Below are 19,496 nucleotides of genomic sequence, written 5' to 3'. Positions count from 1 at the left end.
GTTTAAGTAAGTGCAAAGGAATTGAAGTTATCCCCTGTATATTATCAGACAATAGTGCAATGAAATTGGAGATCAATAGCAAAAGAAACCGCAAGAATTTCATAAACACAGGGAAATCGAACAACACACTTCTGAATGACCAGTGGGTCACAGAGGAAATTAAAGAAGAAATCAGACAGTTCCTACAATTAAATGACAATGCCAATACAAAATATCAGAATCTATGGGACACAATGAAAGCAGTCTTATCAGGGAAATTCATAGCAGTGAATATGCACATTAGGAAAACAGAACAAGCCCAATTAAACAACCTGATGCTGAACCTCAAGCTTCTAGAAAAAGAAGAGCAGGACAACCCCAAAGCTCATACAAGGGAGGAAATTATAAAGATCAGAGCAGAAATCAATTCAATGGAGACTATGAGAACAATACAAAAATCAGTGAAGCCAAGAGTTGGTTCTTCGAAAGAATCAACAAAATTGACAAACCCTTAGCCAATCTTATCAGAAAAAGAAAAGGCCCAAATCCATGCAACTAGGAATGAAAAGGATGAAATGACAATGGACCCAGCAGAAATCCAAAGGATCATCAGTACCTACTTAGTGAACCTATATGCCAATAAGATGAAAAACACAGAAGAAATGGACAGATTCCTAGATACATATGAATCACCAAAGTTGAACAAAGAAGACCTAAATATTCTAAACAACCCAATATCAATCAATGAAATGGAAAATGTAATTAAAAACTTACCAACTAAGAAAAGCCTGGGTCTTGATGGATTCACTGCTGAATTCTACAAGACATTTAGAGAGGAACTACTGCCACTACTGTTTAAACTCTTCAATGAAACTGAAAGGGAAGCAATACTCCCAAATTCATTCCTGGAAGTAAGCATCACCTTGATTCCCCAAGCAGAGAACTACCCAACCAAAAAAGAGAACTATAGGCCAATCTCACTAAAGAACATAGGTTCAAAAATCCTTAATAAGATACTGGCAAATAGAGTCCAGAAGATCATCAAGAACATCATACACCCTGACCAAGTGGGATTTAACCCAGGGATGCAGGGATAGTTCAACATACTCAAATCAATCAATGTAATACACTATATCAATAGAGCCAAGGACAAAAACCATATGACCTTCTCAACAGAAGCAGAAAAAGCATTTGACAAAATCCAACATGCATTTAGGATAAAAATCATACAAATTTACAATAGATGGTATCTACCTCAATCTGATAAAAGTCATCTGTGAAAAACCAACAGCCAATATCATACTAAATAGTCAAAACCTGAAATCCTTCACACTAAAATCAGGAACAAGACAAGGATGTCCACTATCACCGCTCCTGTTCAATACAGTCTTGGAAACATTAGCCACAGCAATTAGACAAGAGAAAGAAATAAAAGGAATAAAGATAGGAAATGAAGAAGTGAAATTGTCATTATTTGCAGATGACATGATACTCTATCTAGAAGACCCCAAGAACTCCACCAAAAGTCTTCTAGATTTAATAACCAAATTCAGTCAAGTAGCTGGTTACAAGGTCAACACACAAAAATCAATAGCTTTCCTCTACATGAATGACAGACTCACTGAGAGAGAAGTAGGTCAAATAATTCCTTTCACAATATCATCCAAAAAACTGAAATCCCTAGGAATCAACCTAATGAAAGAAATCAAAGACCTCCTCTCTGAAAACTATAGCACTCTGAAAAGAGAGATTGAAGATGATATCAGAAAATGGGCAGACATTCCCTGCTCCTGGGTAGGAAGGATTAATATAGCGAAAATGGCCATACTTTCAAAACTGCTATATAGATTCAATGGAATTCCAATTGAGATCCCAGCAGCATACTTCATGGACCTTGAGAAAACAATCCAAAAATTCATTTGGAACAAGAAGCAACCCACAATAGCAAAAGCAAATCTATGTAACAGAGACATGGCAGGGGCTATCACAATCCCCAACCTGCAACTATACTACAAAGCTACTGTGATAAAAACAGCATGGTACTGGCAAAGAAACAGACCTGAGAACCAGTGGAACAGATTAGAAGATGCAGAAACAATGCCAGACACACTCAGCCATCTCATCTTCGATAAAGGAGCCAAACACCCTCACTGGAGGAAAGATAGCCTCTTTAATAAGTGGTTCTGGAAAAATTGGGTTTCAACTTTCCAAAGATTAAAACTAGACCTATATCTCTTGCCATGCACTAAACTAAAATCAAAACGGATTAAAGATCTAAATATTAAAGTAGAAACTCTGAAGCAGTTAGAACAGAGGTTAGGTAGAACTCTTGAAGACATCGGTGTAGGAAAAGATTTTATGAACAAAACCTCAGTTGTCCATGACCTAGCACAAACAATTAACAAGTGGGATGCCTTCTTATTAAAAAGCTTCTGCACAGCAAGAGAAACCACCAGCAATGTGAAGAGACAACACATATGTGGGAAAAAATCTTCACCTGCTTTTCCTCAGACAAAGGTCTACTATCTTGAATCTATAAAAAATTTAAAAAGATCAGACCTCCCAAATTTAAAGACCCAATCCAAAATGGGCATCTGAAATCAACAGACATTGCTCACACAAAGAAGTGGAAATAGCAAATAAATACATGAAAAAATGTTCAGCATCACTGGTCATTCGAGAAATGCAAATGAAAACAATGCTGAGATTCCACCTCACTCCAGAAAGAGTGGCTTCTATCATGAAATCCACCAATGAGAAATGCTAGTGGGGCTGTGGGGAAAGAGGAACCCTGCTGCACTGCTGGTGGGAGTGTAGACTGGTGCAACCACTGTGGAAATCAGTATGGAGATACCTCAAAGAACTAGGCCTGGAAGTCCCATTTGACCCTGCTATTCCACTGCTGGGGATCTTCCCCAAAGAATTAAAAGAATCATACCACAGTGATATATGTCTACCCATGTTCATAGCAGCACAGTTTGTGATAACTAAAACTTGGAAATAGCCCAAATGCCCATCAAGTGGAGAATGGATAAAGAAAATGTGGTTTTTTTATAAAATGGAGTACTACTCAGCCATAAAAAATGAGAAATTAGAGACATTTATAGCTAAGTGGATACACATTGATGTGATACTCTTAAGTGAAATAAATAGGACACACATGTATAAATACCGAATAGTTTCTCTCGTGTGAGAAATTAAAAGTGTAAATAAGGACTAAAGTGTATAATAGGTAATGTGAAATAGGAAGAAAAGGGGCAAAGGGGTAGGAAGTGGGCGGGGTATGGGAAAAGATAGAAAGGAATGGGATTAATATGAGAAAATGGAAAAATAGGAACAAAATCTTTGTAAATAGGGAGGAATGAAGAGGTTGAAGGGAGGGCTGGGCAAGGGTGAAAAATAAGAACCAAGAGAGATTATGTAAAGGTGCAAATTTCCAATGATGAATGTCATTATATTGTATACCTAAAATGTACCAATGATTAGAATGAATAATCAATAATGCAAAATAGGAAGAAAAGGTCCAAAGGGGTAGGGGTAGTGGGAGAGGCAGGGACAGGGGAAAGGAAAGAAGGGAAAGGAAAAATGCTGAGAAATGGAAAAAATGGAAATAAAGTCTTGGTAAAGAGGGAAGGGTGGAGGGGCTGAAGGGAGGGCTAGGAATGGGGAAAAAATAAGAACCAAGATGCATTATGTTAAAGGTACAATTCCCAGTGAGAAATGTAATTGTGTTGTATACCAAAATGTACCAATAAAAGAATTTAACAAAAAAAAAATTCTGAGAGCTGAGGCTGTGGGTCATTTGTTCCTGACTATTCAGAAACCACACATTTCAGAAAGCATCAGCCTACCTTAGAGCCTAGTATTACTCCTTCATGGGTCCCTACAGGAATTCCCAGTTGTTTAATTCCCTAACATCTCTCTAAGATCTTTTTGAATCCATTTCCATACACTTAAAAGATTTGTTTTATGAATAGTTATCTGCTGGCCTCTGTAAATAAGCTGTCCATTTCTTGGTCTTTCTTACTTCCAGAGCCACCTTCTCTGCCTCTTATCTGTGCACTTGTGCACATGAGTGTTTTACATCCCTCTCCCTCTCTGTGTCTCTCCACTGTATCCTTTCCTGACAAAGCCAGGTTTTATGACTCAGTGTAAATACTGTCTTCGAAGCGTGATTGGCAACATTCCAGCCCCCTGCAAAACAGTGTTTTATAGCTCACTGAAATTCGGGTTGGCTGACAAGTGTGGAATGGAACAGTTTTGATTAGACTAAAACAGCATTCGCATAGAATATGTTTCCTAATCCAGGTCAAATTATTACATGAAAAACTTGAATGAATTGTGTCATAGAAAACTCATGAGACCAGGATATCTGCTTCCACTTCAATAAAACTGAAGATGTAGGTGGAACTGAAAGTGGGAAATAAATTTCCAAACAACCTTAACTTATTGTTTCAAGCAAGTAAGGGAATTTACTCTGGATCAAGCTGAACTCCCAAATAGAACTGCCAAGATGAGGTATTTTACTTGATCTTCCTAGTGTGGCCAAAGATCTACATAGAATAGAGTTTTTAAAAGTCTTTCCAAATGGTTAGTGTGGCTGCAATAGAAGATGTTAGAATGTGAAAGAGAGAGGAGAATCCTTAAGTAACACATAGGAGATATTATGGAGTAACATTTCCCTCTTCTGATACTAACAATTGGCCTTACCATTACAGTCCTTCAGAAGGAAGAAGCATGCACTCTTTCATTGGCTGCCCCTTGGCATTTGCAGCACATAGCACGGATGCCTGTTGTATTGCATCAAATTTACATGGAGCATCAAGTTTTTTAAAAACTGGGATCATTATAAATTCTGGCAGTTTTTATGGTATAATTAAAATGTCTAACGGGATACCTCTGGGAAACCAAATGCAGTTTTACTATTTATAGAGCCAACGGAGGTAGTGTTTCTTGCCAACTTTCATATCTTATGACCTATAAATTGCTTTTAATAGCTAATCTGTCATCCCTGCTTCTCATACCAGAAAGCTTGTTTCCTTATTAATCTGTTAATTTGCATCTACAAAGGACATTTACAAATCCTTGGTTTGAAAACATTGCAGCATTAATTCTGGGCATTATAAATAATTTATTACTTGTGATAGCAACTCTTAGGTTTAGGTAATAGATCTTCCTGACATTGTATTATTCTTCCAACCCTAATATAATTTTGATAAAAATAATTATTAAGAAAGCTCCTCTGGCCTCACAGTATTAGAAAAAGTTGACACTATACCATGGAGAAGCTATAACTATTACTAACAGTTCTCTAAGCTCAGAGTAAGGGATTCAAACCAACCATTATAACTATTATGGTAGAAAAGAATTCAGATCATACACACATATGTGTTCTTTTGTAGAACAATTGCAAGACATTTCTCCAACCCTAGGTTTAGACATTGGGGCAAATTGGTTAGATTGGTTATGATAAACCTGATACCAATTATTGAGCAGGTATAGCATACAAATGATTTAAGACAAGTACAGACCATGTAATTAAAAATTTCTCTGTGTGGTAATTAAGCCTCGGCTTTCTCTAAGGCTATGAGTTCACAATTCTTAGAGATCACATTTAAGAAGCTTTCTCTCTACCAAGATCCTTAGAATTTAACTGCTTTTTGTTTGTGTTTCATTGATTTGTATAGTTCAGCCCAAGAAGCATTTGTGGGAACAGGTAACAAAATATAAAAGGGGAGAAACAGAGTAATACTGGTACTAGGGTCAGATCATAGGCTGAAGCCAGGGCAGAACTTGTGCATATGTGGGATTCTATCTGGCTGTTAAAGGGAGGCTCTGCATCTGGCCTTAAACTTCCTAGTGGCCCAAAGAGTTAAACATGACTGCTTGTAAGAATTATGTTCTTTTAAAAGATAAAATCATAGCAGCTGCTTGATAGAAGCATTGATATCTGAATGATTTCTTTCCATTATTCTTATAAGGATAACATTGGGCAAAATCTTCTACACTGTCCTCAACAATATAGATTATAAAATTTCTTTTAAATATTCTTGTCCAGTTGATGTTATGTGACTACTGGTAACCCATTGTAGGAGTTTGTCAGCATCATTTAACCTTTATCCAGAATTACTTTACTCAGTTGCTGATTAAGAAGAGATTTTTCAGGCTATAATATACTCTTTCAGTAGGAAAAGAATTTGTTAAAGACAAGCCCGAACAAAACACAGTTCATTTTTCTATTTCTATAGGTTTATATTTGAGTAGCTATTGATTTCCTCCCAAATAAGCCCGAAATTTGGATATATTACTTCCAGGTAGATCTTTGTATCTAGATTGATACAGGTTTCAAAAAATTAACTAAGTCTGATTTTTGTATCCCGTTCTCCTCAAAATGCTTTTCTATTAAAAAAAAAAGGCTAAAATTTCATCATTCAGAAACCTGCTCTAATTGCAACATAATTAAACTACTACATAGTGTTAACTGTAACTATGATGTTTCCTAGAGAGTGTTAACTCTAACTGTGATGTTTCCTGGAAAATGAAATTAATAATTTATGCTCAGTGTGATACTGGTCATGATTGGCCAGATTATGGTGTAATAACAATCCCTAGATCTCAATGATTTAAAATGAAAAAGGTTTATTTCTTGTGCTTGTTGTATATTCATTAATATCAGCCAGGGGTCTATTACATGATTCTCATTTGAAGATCAATTCTGATGAAACAGTCTGTAGCAAGAGAGGATGAGGTAAAGTGTGTACTGGTTCCTACAAGTGTGGGTTGCATTCCAGGACATGGCCACTTGGACTAGTGGAAGCCAGTCATATAGCCACACATATGTGACTTTTCCTAATCGAGAATGTGATCTTACCTTCCTGGAAAGAGAGAAGCTAGCATATTTGTGAATGCCCTTGTATTAGTCAGATTTTCATCACTGTGACCAAATAATAAAGAAAAATAACTGTAAGGGGGAAATATTTATTTTGGTTAATGGCTTCAGATATTTCAGTCCATGGTCAGCTGATTCTAAGGCAGAAATATCATGGTGGGAGAGCACAGTGGAGGAAAGCTTTTAACTTCATGCTGGCTGGGAAGTAGGAAGAAAGGGAAAGAGCCAGAGTGGAAGGGGCCAGTGACTAAATATAGTCCCAAGGTCTTGCCCCCATGACTCAGTCCCTTTAACTAGACCCCACCTCCTAAGTTCCCATTACCTCCCAATATGCTATAAAATTATGATTTCATGAATGTATTACTCCATTGCTGAAGTTAGTGCCCTTTTAGGCATTTCACTTTATTTCTTTGAGTCTTTACCACTTTGAGACTAGTTTTGTATCCTGGATGGGTATTATAACAATGTGTGCTTAAGAGGATTGTTGTAATGATCAAGTGTAACTGCATGCATTAAAAAATGCCTGAGATTTTACAAAGTGGTGGGCAGACAGAACTCATCCAAAATCGTAACATACCTAGTCATGCTCTATGCACTTTCTCATTCTGATTGTATTTCCTAGAATTATTCTCCTAAGGAAAGAAACTCCTATCTATATATTTATATCTATATCTATTTTAAATAATAGACTTTATTTTTAGAGCAGACAATTGAGTAGTTCAGTTTCCACATCTATGCTCTCTCTCTCCCTGCCTCACTCTCATTTATTTGGTCTCTCTCTGTCCCTCTGTCCCTCTGTCTGTCTGTCTGTCTCTTCCTCCTCCCCAGTTCCTAGTATCGGCATCTTGTATTACTATAGTCCTTACACATGTCACAGTTGATGAAGCAATATTGATATATTATTGTTAACTAAAGTTCATAATTTACATTTGGATGCACTCTTTGTGTTGTATAGTTATATGGATTTTGCCACATGTAGAATGTCATGTATCCACCATTATAGTACCATGTAGAATATTTTCATTGCCCTAAAACTTTCTGTGCTCCACTTATTCATCTCTCCTCCATTCCCACAGTTACCCTGAAACAACTGATCTTTTTCCTCCCTATATAGTTTTACCTTTTCCAAATGCCATACAGTTGGAATCCTATAGTATATAGCCATTTTAGACTGACTTCTTTCACTGTGATTGATATACATTTAAGGATTCCTCCATGTCTTTTCCTGGCTTGATAGATCCTTTTTAGTGGCAGATAATATTATGATACCGTATATAGGTTTGTTACAGTTTATTCATTCATCTATTAGTTGCTCCCAGTTTTTAGCAATTATTAATAAAACTGTTTTGTGTGGACATACATGTCCAGTTCTTTTCGGTAAATAGCTGGAACACAATTGCTGGATCATGTAGTAGACAATTTAATTTTAGAAGAAATTGCCCCACTGTCTTCCAAAGTGACTCTACCATGTTTCATTCCCACTAGCAATGAATGAATTTCTGTTGATACACATCCTTGTCAGTATTGTAACTGACAAGTATTTGTCAGTATTGTAACTGCTTCTGGATTTCAGCCATTCTGATAGATATATAGTGGTATCTCATTTAAATACGCAATTCCTAATGACTTGTGATGTTGAGCATGTTTTCACATGCTTGTCATCTGCATATATCTTCTTTGGTGAGGTTCTTCTTCAGATCCATTGGACTTTTAAAATTTATTTACTTTTGTCTATTTTTTAATATTTTGGAAACAGGTTTTTTCTCAGAAGTAAGTTTTTTTTTGTTAAATTCTTTTATTGGTACATTTTAGGTATACAACACAATTACATTTCTCATTGGGAATTGTACCTTTACATAATGCATCTTGGTTCTTATATTTTCCCCATTCCTAGTCCTCCCTTCACCCCCTCCACCCTTCCCTATTTACAAAGACTTTATTTCCATTTTTTTCCATTTCTCATCATTTTTCTCCATTTCTCATCATTTTTCCTTTCCCTTCTTTCAGAAGTAAGTTTTGCAGACATTTTCTCTGAGCCTGTGGCTTGTCTTTCATTCTCTTAACAGTGCCTTTTGCATGGCATAAATTTTTAATTTTAATGAAGTCTAACTTAGTAATTTTTCCTTTCATTAAGTATACTTTTGGTGTTACATCTAATGACTCATTGCCAAACCCTAGATCACCTAAATTTTCTTTTATGCTATCTTTCAGGAGTTTGGTAAGTTTTCATTTTAATGTAGGCCTATGAATCTTTTCAGGTTAATTTTTTGGGAGGATCTTTTGAAGATCTTGCCATGTAGTTCAGGCAGGCCTTGGACTCATTGTGTAGCCTAGGCTGGGTTGAAACTCTCAGTGATCCTCCTGCCTCAGCCTCCTGAGTATTGGTACAGGTATGCATCACCATGCCTGGTCTCAATTCAAGTTACTTTTTTTTCTTTTTCTTTTTTGGTACTGGGGATCGAACTTGGGACCTTGCACTTGTGAGGCAGGCGCTGGAACCACTGAGCTAAATCCCCCACCCCTCAAGTTACTTTTTATGAAAGCTGTGAGGTCTGTGTCTGATTTTTTTTTTCTTTTGGTATTGGGGATTGAACTTGGGACCTTGCGCTTGGGAGGCAGGCGGCAGAACCACTGAGCTAAATCCCCAGCCCTGTGTCTGATTCTTTTCTTGGCATTTAATTTCCAGTTGTTTTAACACCATTTGTTGAAAAGGGTATCCTTTCTTCATTGAATGTCAAAGATTAGTTGCTTTGCTTTATGTAAATCTAGAGAATTTTCTTGAATGCATGAATGAATAAACAAATGAACCAGCCAACCAGTAGACTCCTAAACACTCCAAAGCTTTAAGTAAAGGTGAAGTAAAGGTGGCTCTACCTAGATATTGGATATACCAATAAATCTTAAATGTCCCTAGGAAAAGGGTGAGTTTTCTTATGCATGTAATAGCAGAAAAATGACATGAATAATGTGCTACCCTTTGGTAGATGAAAACAACGATGCTTCTCGTCTTTGGTAGGACCAGCTTCTTGTCTTGTCTTTTTAGTTGTGGTGAGAGAACTTTATGTTCTATATCCTAGTCATCTTTTACCACATCTTTGAAATGAATAGAGCTAAATGAGTTGGGTACAAAGAAAAACTAAAAGTTTTGAGCATCTTCTATGTACCAAACCCAGAATTAGGCTCATGAAGAATACTATTTTATTTAGCATAAGACATCAAGGCTCTGTGAGGTTTTAAGAGTCTCATTTTATAAATGAGGAAACTTGGGGCTCAGAGATATTTATATACTATGTATCATCACAGAGACTCTTGATTCCAGAGTCAATCCCTATGTGTGTGTGTTTTTTTTTGGTACTGGGGATCAAACTCGGGTCCTTGTGCTTGCACAGCAGGTGGAGAAACCACTGAGCTAAATCCCTGGCCCCCCTATGTGATTTTTATGTATACTTGGTTGTGGGTGGTTAATCTAGGACTCTGAGTTTATGGGCATTGATCTGGTAGGGATTACATGGTGCATGTGGATTTGGACAGGAAAAAGAAAACAATATTTCTGATACTTGCTGTAGGAACATTTCCTATTTTTCCAACTACATGCAATTAATCATCAGCAGTTATATTAAATGTTCTCTGTATACCCCTACTATTCATTTAATCCTCTCACAAAATATAGCCCTTATGAAAAATGCATACAATAAGTGGGGGAGGGCATACTAGATGGAGGAAAACATGTTTAAATCTTTAGCACACTATTTCATGGTAGTTTCATCAATGTAGTTATAGTTTGGGTGTTTAAACTTTATTTCTGAAGTTAAAAACTTTTAAAGATGGTTTGAAGAAATATGAGCAAATTTCCAGCTCTATCCTCAGGTCCCAGGAAGCTAACTCATCAGATGTAGTTCTTCTGTGAATATTCAGGTCACAGAGCCAATGTAGACTGACTCTGATGTGCCTAAGTCTGCAGCTGGAAATTCTTTGGCAAGAAGATGACTAATTTCTATCTTGTAGGAAGAAAAATCTATTGTCTTATTCTAGCCAGATAGTTTGTTAGCATAACTGTCTATATGCATTTTAGTATTCAAATACAGATGTTCCAAAATGTTTCCACTGTGGAAAGCAGCTGCTGCTATTCTAGCACAAAAATCTCAGAGAGATTAATATACAAAATCAGTGTGGCAAACACAGCATCTGCTTGAGGTGGGGCCGGTGATTCCCCCTTGATAGTGGGTCTTCAGATCCTCATTAACAGCTTAAAACCATGTTTCAGATCTACACTTATTCTATAGGAACAGGAACAAAGACAAGTGATTAATTTGCAATTCACTTAGCTGATAAATATCATCACATGTTATTTGCCCATGGGTTGTGAAACACTGGACTTCATTTCCTGTGGCAAGTGATAGGAATAGAGATGTTTGAGTACAATGACTGATGCTTTCAGTTACCACTACTGGCTTCTGCTTGTAACAGAGCTCAGCCCAACCAAGCTGTAGTTGTGAAACACCCATGGACACCTTAAAGATGCCTTCACAGGCACTGCTGGGTCTGATCCCATCCCAGCCCTGTGAAGTGTGTTCAGTATTGTTATTAGCACCATTTTATAAATAAAACAGGGGTGACAAATTGAAATAACATATTAGGTTACATGGCCGGGCTTTTGATGCTAAATCCTGTCGTAGTCTTCCTCTATTCTAAGCTCCCTCTGATTTCAGGGACTCTGTTTCTTAAACTATATAGTCCTTCCTAGAGATGCGGATTTGCAGGACACCCGCCATGAACAGCCTCAGCCTGGCAGCACTGTTTGGCAACTGGAGTATGCTTGGAAAGAGCTAATGGAATAGTTCTTCCCTCTCCCTACGACACTCCAGAAAGGAGATGCCCCAATAGTCCCTTTCCTTATGTTCAGAGAGCTCCAGTAAGTGAGCTTCTGTGTCTCCCTGGCATTTAGAGAAATGAAGAATGAGAAACAGAAGATCCCAGGGCTGTCATTTGGAGTTGCTATAAACCAGAAGTTTCTGAGAATAGTTGATGCCTGGGGTGTTGTGCCCGTCCTGAGCTTTATAAATCCATCCCATGCAGTGTTCAAGGGCTCATTGCTTCCAACCAGATCTACTTTTTTGGAGCTATCTAGTAAATTATTTATGGTCTACATGCTTGACAGGGGCTCAGGGCTGAGTTTGAAAATGCTTAGCCCCTGGCTTGCTGCTAGGGTTTAGAAGTCTCTGTCTAGAAAACCAAGGCTCAGAAAAGTTAAGTTGCTAAAAGTCCCAGAGATAGGAAAAGGCCAGCTGTGACCTAGATGGGTCTGACTCTAAGCTACCCTAGCTCTATAGTGGAAGAACTTCTTCCTTTTACCATGAAGCCAAAAAAGGGTGGTAGTGTTTGGGGCCTCCCTAGCCAGGCTTAGGTGGAGAAGAACCCCAAAGAATAAGATGGGAAGGTCCAGCTACTGCAGGAGAAAAAAGAGGCTCCTGCCCTTAGCCTGCAGCAAGGGAGGAATACTATCATGGTGGGTTGCGGGTGGGTATGAACAAGAGAAAGGCCCATGAAGTACCAACCTCAGTGCTGAAGAGGTTGTCAAGGTGGGAACCTGAGGCCTAAGTGGCATGTGTCTAAGTGACATGCTGTGGGTGACATCATGACTTCCTCTGCCAGTCACACTGCTGCAGCATTATGACTATTGTAGAATTGGTTCTACTCCCTACCACTTAGACAAAAACAAAAAAGTAAATTTCTAAGTATTTATTTCCTTCCTATTCTCTAAATCCTTTTTGTTGGAACATCTGTGAAATGATAAAAGGAATTTAAAACAATATGAAACACTTTGCAGATACACTATTTGCAAGCACCATAAAAATGATCTCTCAGCCACTTTGATCAAGAATTGCTATTTCACAAGCAAAGAAAATAGGGTAATATATCACTCATATCTATAAAATATTAATACACGTTCTGAGTTGCACAGACATAGAACACATCTCATAGAGAAATATCCTTTCTCTAGCAGGGACTGCATCGCCTCATTATTATTCCCTAGCCCCAAGCCCTTGGGATAATTCCTTGCCCACTAGTGACAGAACAGGTGTACTCTTTGTTTCCTAGGACCATGTGTTCATGATGCAAAGGAAAACACCATGAAGAAAGGGACCTTAGCTATAGGCATGTAGTGAAGGAAGGGGAAGGTAGGCAAGTTTCCACGTTGTAGATATAAAAGAAAGGCTGAAAGAGTCTGACATAACTTCCTTTTTATATATCTGCAGGGAAGTTCTAAAGTGAAAATTAGCCTCTAAGACTATACATACATTGGTAAGATTCTAGAAACCATGTACCTCTCCTCTGCTAATTTTGTTTCCCTGTATGGTTCACTATACTGATACAGTCATTTTCATTAAAACCTTTAAGATAAAAGGGGTTTGTATACTTTTCTTTGGACAATAAATGGATGAATAGTGAGCAGTGTGAGAAGAGAGTGTCTCTCTGCACAGAGAGGCTGTAATTATAAGAGCCTTGGGCAGGAAAAGAAAAGCTGAAAAGCTGATGGAGTGAGAGGAAGGCAGGGAGGCTTAATGGATACTGCACTATGCACAGGCATTGGTTGTAACCCACCCATTGATTTCCTTGGAAATCCAAGGAAAATCCTCCACACCCAAATCTAAATCCTCTGCAGCAACCAGTTCTGATGAAGTCACATTAAAGGAACAAGATAAGAGAGCTGACCCTCCAGTGGGTCACAAGATTATCAGTCACAATGTTAAACATGCCACTTACCATGGTTGCATGCATTTGCTTTGGAAGAAGAGCAGAGTGGCCAAAGTGCTGAGAGCCAAAATGGCTCTCTCCTTGTGAATTTCTTATGCTCTATCATATGTTATAATTAATTTTGGTTTTCTTCACCATTTTCTTATACCATAGAGGTTAACAGGTATTAAGAGCTGTAATACAATAGTGAATATTAGAAATGTCAGTAAGTCCGTAAGCCAGGGGTGAAGGTTATATGGAACACAACCTGTTTCTGTGAGATTAGGTATGGAAAGCTACTGATTACGTCACCATTGTTTTCTATTAGGAACTTGCTGTTGGATGTGTTCTTTATCAGTTCTGCATAAGTCTGTGGCCCACTGATAGAAACACCATTAGGAATTGGATTGATAGTTACAAACTCTGAAATTTTATCTACTGAAACAAACCAAAGCCATTTTCTAATGCACTTTCATTTCTTTGCCTTATCCTTTCTCTCCAGGCAGCCTCGTCAGCCCTGAGCAGTCTGGGCCATGTGTACACAGCGATTGGAGACTATCCCAATGCACTAGCCAGTCACAAACAGTGTGTTCTTCTTGCCAAGCAATCCAAAGATGAACTTTCCGAAGCCCGAGAACTTGGCAACATGGGTGCAGTGTACATTGCTATGGGTGACTTTGAGAATGCTGTGCAGTGCCATGAGCAGCACCTGAAGATTGCTAAAGACCTGGGAAATAAGCGAGAGGAGGCCCGGGCCTACAGCAACCTGGGCAGTGCCTACCACTACCGGAGGAACTTTGACAAGGCCATGTCTTACCACAACTATGTACTGGAGCTGGCGCAGGAGCTGATGGAGAAGGCCATTGAGATGCGGGCCTATGCTGGCCTAGGCCATGCTGCCAGGTGTATGCAGGATTTGGAGAGGGCAAAACAGTATCATGAGCAGCAGCTGGGCATTGCTGAGGACCTCAAGGACCGGGCTGCAGAGGGGCGTGCATCCTCCAATCTGGGTAAGAATGGGGTTGCTTGTGAGATTCTGGGTCGGTATTATGGGCTGGAAATAGCTGGAGTAACCTACTCTCCTTTATAGGATTCTGTGTGTTTTTACTCAGAAGAACCTTCTCATTGTGTGCCCTGTGTCTTTCCTTCAGATGTATTCTCTTGGAGCCTGCCCGCTCTAAATCACACCATCTTTTGGGTCATCATAGTGCTCTAAGGATTAGAACTCTGAAGTGCTGGAGAAACAAAACAGCCTAGCCTTTTTCTTTCTAGAGAGAAGAGCAACCAGATTTCTAATTAGAGAGAGGAAGAATGAAGGTGATATAAAGCTATGTTTGGTTTAAATGAAAGAGAAGCTGCTAAGAAGTCGTCAGTGCAAGAGAATTTGACAGAATTTTTGCTTATAGGGACTTCTTTCCTTGGTGAATTAACTTCAAATGTTATATACCAGTATATACTTTTTCATCAAAATTAAATATATTCAAAAATAATATTGATAATGTTAAGTAAAAATACAAAATAATAATTATTATTATTATTGTGGTACTAGGGATTGAACTCAAGACCTTGTGCTTGTGCCACTGAGCTAAATCCCTGGCTCTGTGAAAAATATATTTTAAAAGCATAAATTTGCAATCTCTGTTTTGTCATTACTCCGTTGCAATAAAGACATGTCTAATCGGGGCTAGTTTATGTTTATATATAGTAGTGAAAGACCAAAAGTAATTGGTAACTGGTTATTTTTAGACAATATTGTTATTTTGTCTCTATGTCTAAACAGATGTAGGCATGTAAGGAATGGAAGGTGCAGATGTCTTTGCAAGTGTAAACTGGAGCTGCTTGGTTCTATGCCTGCAAAGATTCAGGGTAGGGAGGTGACAAAGAGGAGACTTTATTGGTATTAGGATGTACCTCTCAGATACAAGTGGCAGCAGAATGTAAATCTCAGCACCCCCCCCCCCTTATGTAACTTGCCAAACCAAGAAATCCCCATCTCTGTGTAATTTCAGCACTACTCCTTCCTCCCTTCTACCTCTGTTTATTTTAGCCATATTTTTTAATGGTTGCTAGAAAAAGTTGTAGATTTCTAGAGATTGCTCTTCTCATGGTATTGAGACCAGAATGAGAGTCTGACAAGAACTATAGAAATAAGACTTTGGCTTTCTGTATTTCTTCAACATATTTCAAATGTTTATTGAATTCTTATTATGTACTTACTCCTGAATAATTGTTTTAAGGGATACAGAAATTTAAAAACGTTCCTTGCTTTCTGAGCTGAGTTTGATGGCACATAACTATAATTCCATCACTCTTGGAGGCTGAGTCAAGAAGATCATATAGTTCAAGCCCAGACTGGGCAGTTTTGTGACTTATCAAGACCCTATCTTAAAGTAAAAAATAAAAAAGGGCTAGAGGTGTAGCTCAGGGGTTCAATCTCCAATACCGGAAAAAAAATTTTTCTTGCCATCAAAATCTTATAATTTAGTCAGGAAAATAAGATTAATAGACAGGACAACCATGACAGTGTTAATGATGTGTTGCCATGGAATTCCCAGAAGAGACAATCTGAAGCTAGGAGTAGCCTGAAAAGCTTCTTAGAGAAGATTAGAGCCATGTAAACCATGAAGCACAGGTAAGATTGGCCAGGAATAAAATGGTATTGATGGGAGGTACATGTAAAAGAAGATATGAGGTGCAGTAGGTTGGCACATCTGAGGGATGGTGGCCTTCAGGAATGTGCTGGTAGGTGATGAAATTTTATTATGAACACTAGGTAGAGAAGGTACTAGTGAACAAGAACTAAGAATTGTGAAATGTAGAAACGATAGGGTAAAACAGGTAGGCATTTGAGGAAGGTGAGTCCTGCAGTGGCATGCAGGTTGGATTAGAAGGCTTAGAACCTTGTGCTGACAAAGTTGTGCCTATTAGACTATTTAGCTTTTCCTTGTCATCATATGACAGCTTTGATAAGTTTTATTTTTCAAAAGCTTTGTTCATTTCATCTATGTTATTGACTTTTTTGGCCTAAAGTTGTTTATAATACTTCTTGATGATGACGATGATGATGATGGTGACATAGGAATTTATCTTCCTTCCTTCCTGATATTGGGAGTTTTTCCAGTTCAGGGTTTCCAAGACTACTCTCAAGCTCAATAATTGACTAGAAGGATTCATAGACTCACTGAAAGCTGTTATATTCATGATGATAGCTTATTACAGGGAAAGGATACAGATTAAAATCAGCCAAGGGAATGGTACATGGAGCATAGTCCAGGTGAGTTCAAAGTGCAAGGCTTCTGGTTGTTCTCTCCCAGTAGATTTGTGAATAGCACAGACTCCTCTAAGAAATGGCATGTGACAATATGCACAGAGTATTGCTAACCAAAAAAGTTCATTGGTCTTTGGTATCCAGTTTTCATTGAACCTTACTCATGTAGACATAGTTGAACATTTGCTTGTGTGACCTTAGTTTCTAGCCCCTTCTGAGCTAAGGCCATGTGACCCAAAGTCCCCACAATAAATCACATTGTTAGCATAGACTATTTGACAAGGGCAAGACTCTCAGATAACCAAAAACACTGTTAGCAGGTAATGGGGAATGCTAAAGCCTTTGCCACGCACACAGTCTGGACCTCTCCTTGGGCAAGGTTAATTCTTTACTGCACAAGGGAATTTTTAAAAGATAATATGTTACATTTTTTTTAAGCTTTAGAATTTCTATTTGGATCTTTTTATTTACATTTCAGTTTTTCTGCTAAGATTCATGTGTTCATTCGTGCCATGTGTTTTTTCCTTTACATGGCTGAGTCCAGTTATGATAGCTAATACATATAGATCATCTTAGAGTTTGATCCATTGGTTGCCTTTTTTTTTCTTGTTCGTAACAGCGTGGATAAGATAAATTCACATACCATACATACAATTAAAGTATATAATTTGGGGTAGTTTTTAGTATAGTCACACAGTTGTATGCTGATCGCCTTTTGTTCTGAGTATTAGTCATATTTCAGTGTTTCTGTGTATGGCCAGTAATGTGAGATTATATCTGACATTGTGATCGTATTTTATAGAGAAAGCAAATTTGGATATTTATCTGTCTTAGTAATTCTGATTTGTTGATGTTGTTTTACTAGGCAATTAGCTTGGCTGGATTCAAAGTCCAAAATTAGTCTTCCCTGTGATGGGTGACAGCTGAAATCTTTCTTTGGTTCTTTTAGCCTTCAACTAACTGTTTAGATTTGCCTTGCACATGCATATTTTAGGGGTTAGAGAGAGATGGGTAAAGTTTATACTCAGAATTCAAGGTCCCCCTCTGAGATTATTTTTCCTCTGTTTTTTCAAGTTAGTAAGACTGTGTTTTTATTTTTTCTTTTCTTTATTAATTTCATTGTTACATATCAGGTATACAATATAATGACATTCATTATTGGAAATTTGTACCTTTAGACAATATATCATAATTCTTAATTTTTCCCCATTCCCCTGCCTTCCCTTCAACCCCTCCACCCCTCCCTATTTACAAAGACTTTGTTCCTTGGATTTAACATCTCAAAATATCACGTATTACATTTTATTATTATTTAGTTATCAAGAAACCAGAGGTGCTTATTTATCTTCTGAGAAAAGATTTTTAATTATTTTTCAGGAAAGCTTTGGGTAAATATATAATCATTAATGTAGTGTGATGAACAACTGGTATATGTTCCAGTCATTGGAATCTATCTTAGTTACTTTCTCATTGCTGGAACAAAATACCCAACACTTGCAACTTAAAGGAGTAGAGGTTTATTTTGGCTCACAATTTTAGTACACAATCAGCTGGCTCCAAGGCAAAAACAGGATGGCAAAGGGGCACGGTAAGGGAAAAGGTACTAAACTCATGGCAGCCAGGAAGCAGAGAGAGAAGGGAGGAGCTGGGCATAAGAATATACTTTTCTAGGTCACGCCCCCATGTCCCACCTCCAGCCAGGCCCCACTTCCTAATAGAGCACATTCAACTACTGAATTAATCAGTGGATTCATCCACTCATGAATATAGGACAACTGTGGTCCAATCACCTTCTAAACGCACGAGGCTTTGGGAGCCGTTTTTCATATAAACCATACAGTATCAAAATGAAAGTTCAGGTAGATGGGGATTGTGAGGTTGGACAAGATACAGAATACTCTTTATGTAAAATGTCTATTTATCCCTTAAAATAGGTATATCTTACTTTTTTATTTTATTTTTTTAACTGATTACTATTTTTTAATTTATCAAGTGGGGAAAGGGAGATTCTGGGGAACAGGTTACCTGACACATCATACAGTGTATGTGTGAGAAAATTAGGATTTTTTAAAAAATTAATTTTATTAGTACAGTTTAGGTATACAATACAGTGACATTCATCATTGGAAGTTTGCACCTTTACATAATCTCTCTTGAATCTTATTTTTTCCCCATTCCCCTGCCCTCCCTTCAACCCCTCCATCCCTCCCTATTTATAGACTTTGTTTCCATTCTTTCATTTTCTCATATTAATTCCATTTCCTTTTTTCCTTTCCTCTGCCCCTCCCTTCCCCTTCCCATTTGGACCTTTTCTTCCTATTTCACATTTCTATTGTGCCTTTTGATCCTTGTTTACACTTTCAGTTTCTCACACCAGAGAATCTATTTGATATTTACACGTGTGTCCTATTTATTTCACTTAAGAGTGTCACCTCAATGCGCATCCATTTAGCTATAAATGTCTTTAATTTCTCATTCTTTATGGCTGAGTAGTACTCCATTTTATTTTTTTAAAAATCCAGTTTCTTTATCCAGTCTCCAGTTGATGGGCAATTGGACTGTTTCCAAATTTAAGCTATTATAAACTGTGCCCTATTAACATGGGTGCACATACATTGCTGTGAT

At 37.8% G+C, this 19,496-nt stretch overlaps 1 protein-coding gene across 5 annotated transcripts in view; it reads left to right on the top strand.

Moving 5' to 3' along the window:
• Positions 1–19,496, top strand: part of Ttc28 (tetratricopeptide repeat domain 28) — a 710,286-nt gene that overhangs the window by 530,044 nt on the left and 160,746 nt on the right. For all 5 annotated transcript variants that reach the window (XM_087198497.1, XM_087198496.1, XM_021257148.2 and 2 more), the window contains one exon: positions 14,106–14,613. In XM_087198497.1, the coding sequence (XP_087054623.1) occupies positions 14,106–14,613 (508 nt within the window). The remainder of the gene's footprint in view (positions 1–14,105; positions 14,614–19,496) is intronic.

This window comes from Heterocephalus glaber, unplaced genomic scaffold (assembly GCF_053883595.1).
Source record: "Heterocephalus glaber isolate CG9 unplaced genomic scaffold, H.glaber_assembly_v1.0 deba00001687, whole genome shotgun sequence".
In the NCBI taxonomy this organism is placed as follows: Eukaryota; Metazoa; Chordata; class Mammalia; order Rodentia; family Bathyergidae; genus Heterocephalus; species Heterocephalus glaber.
Note: the sequence above shows the minus strand (reverse complement) of the source record. Positions and strands in the feature narration are given on the sequence as shown.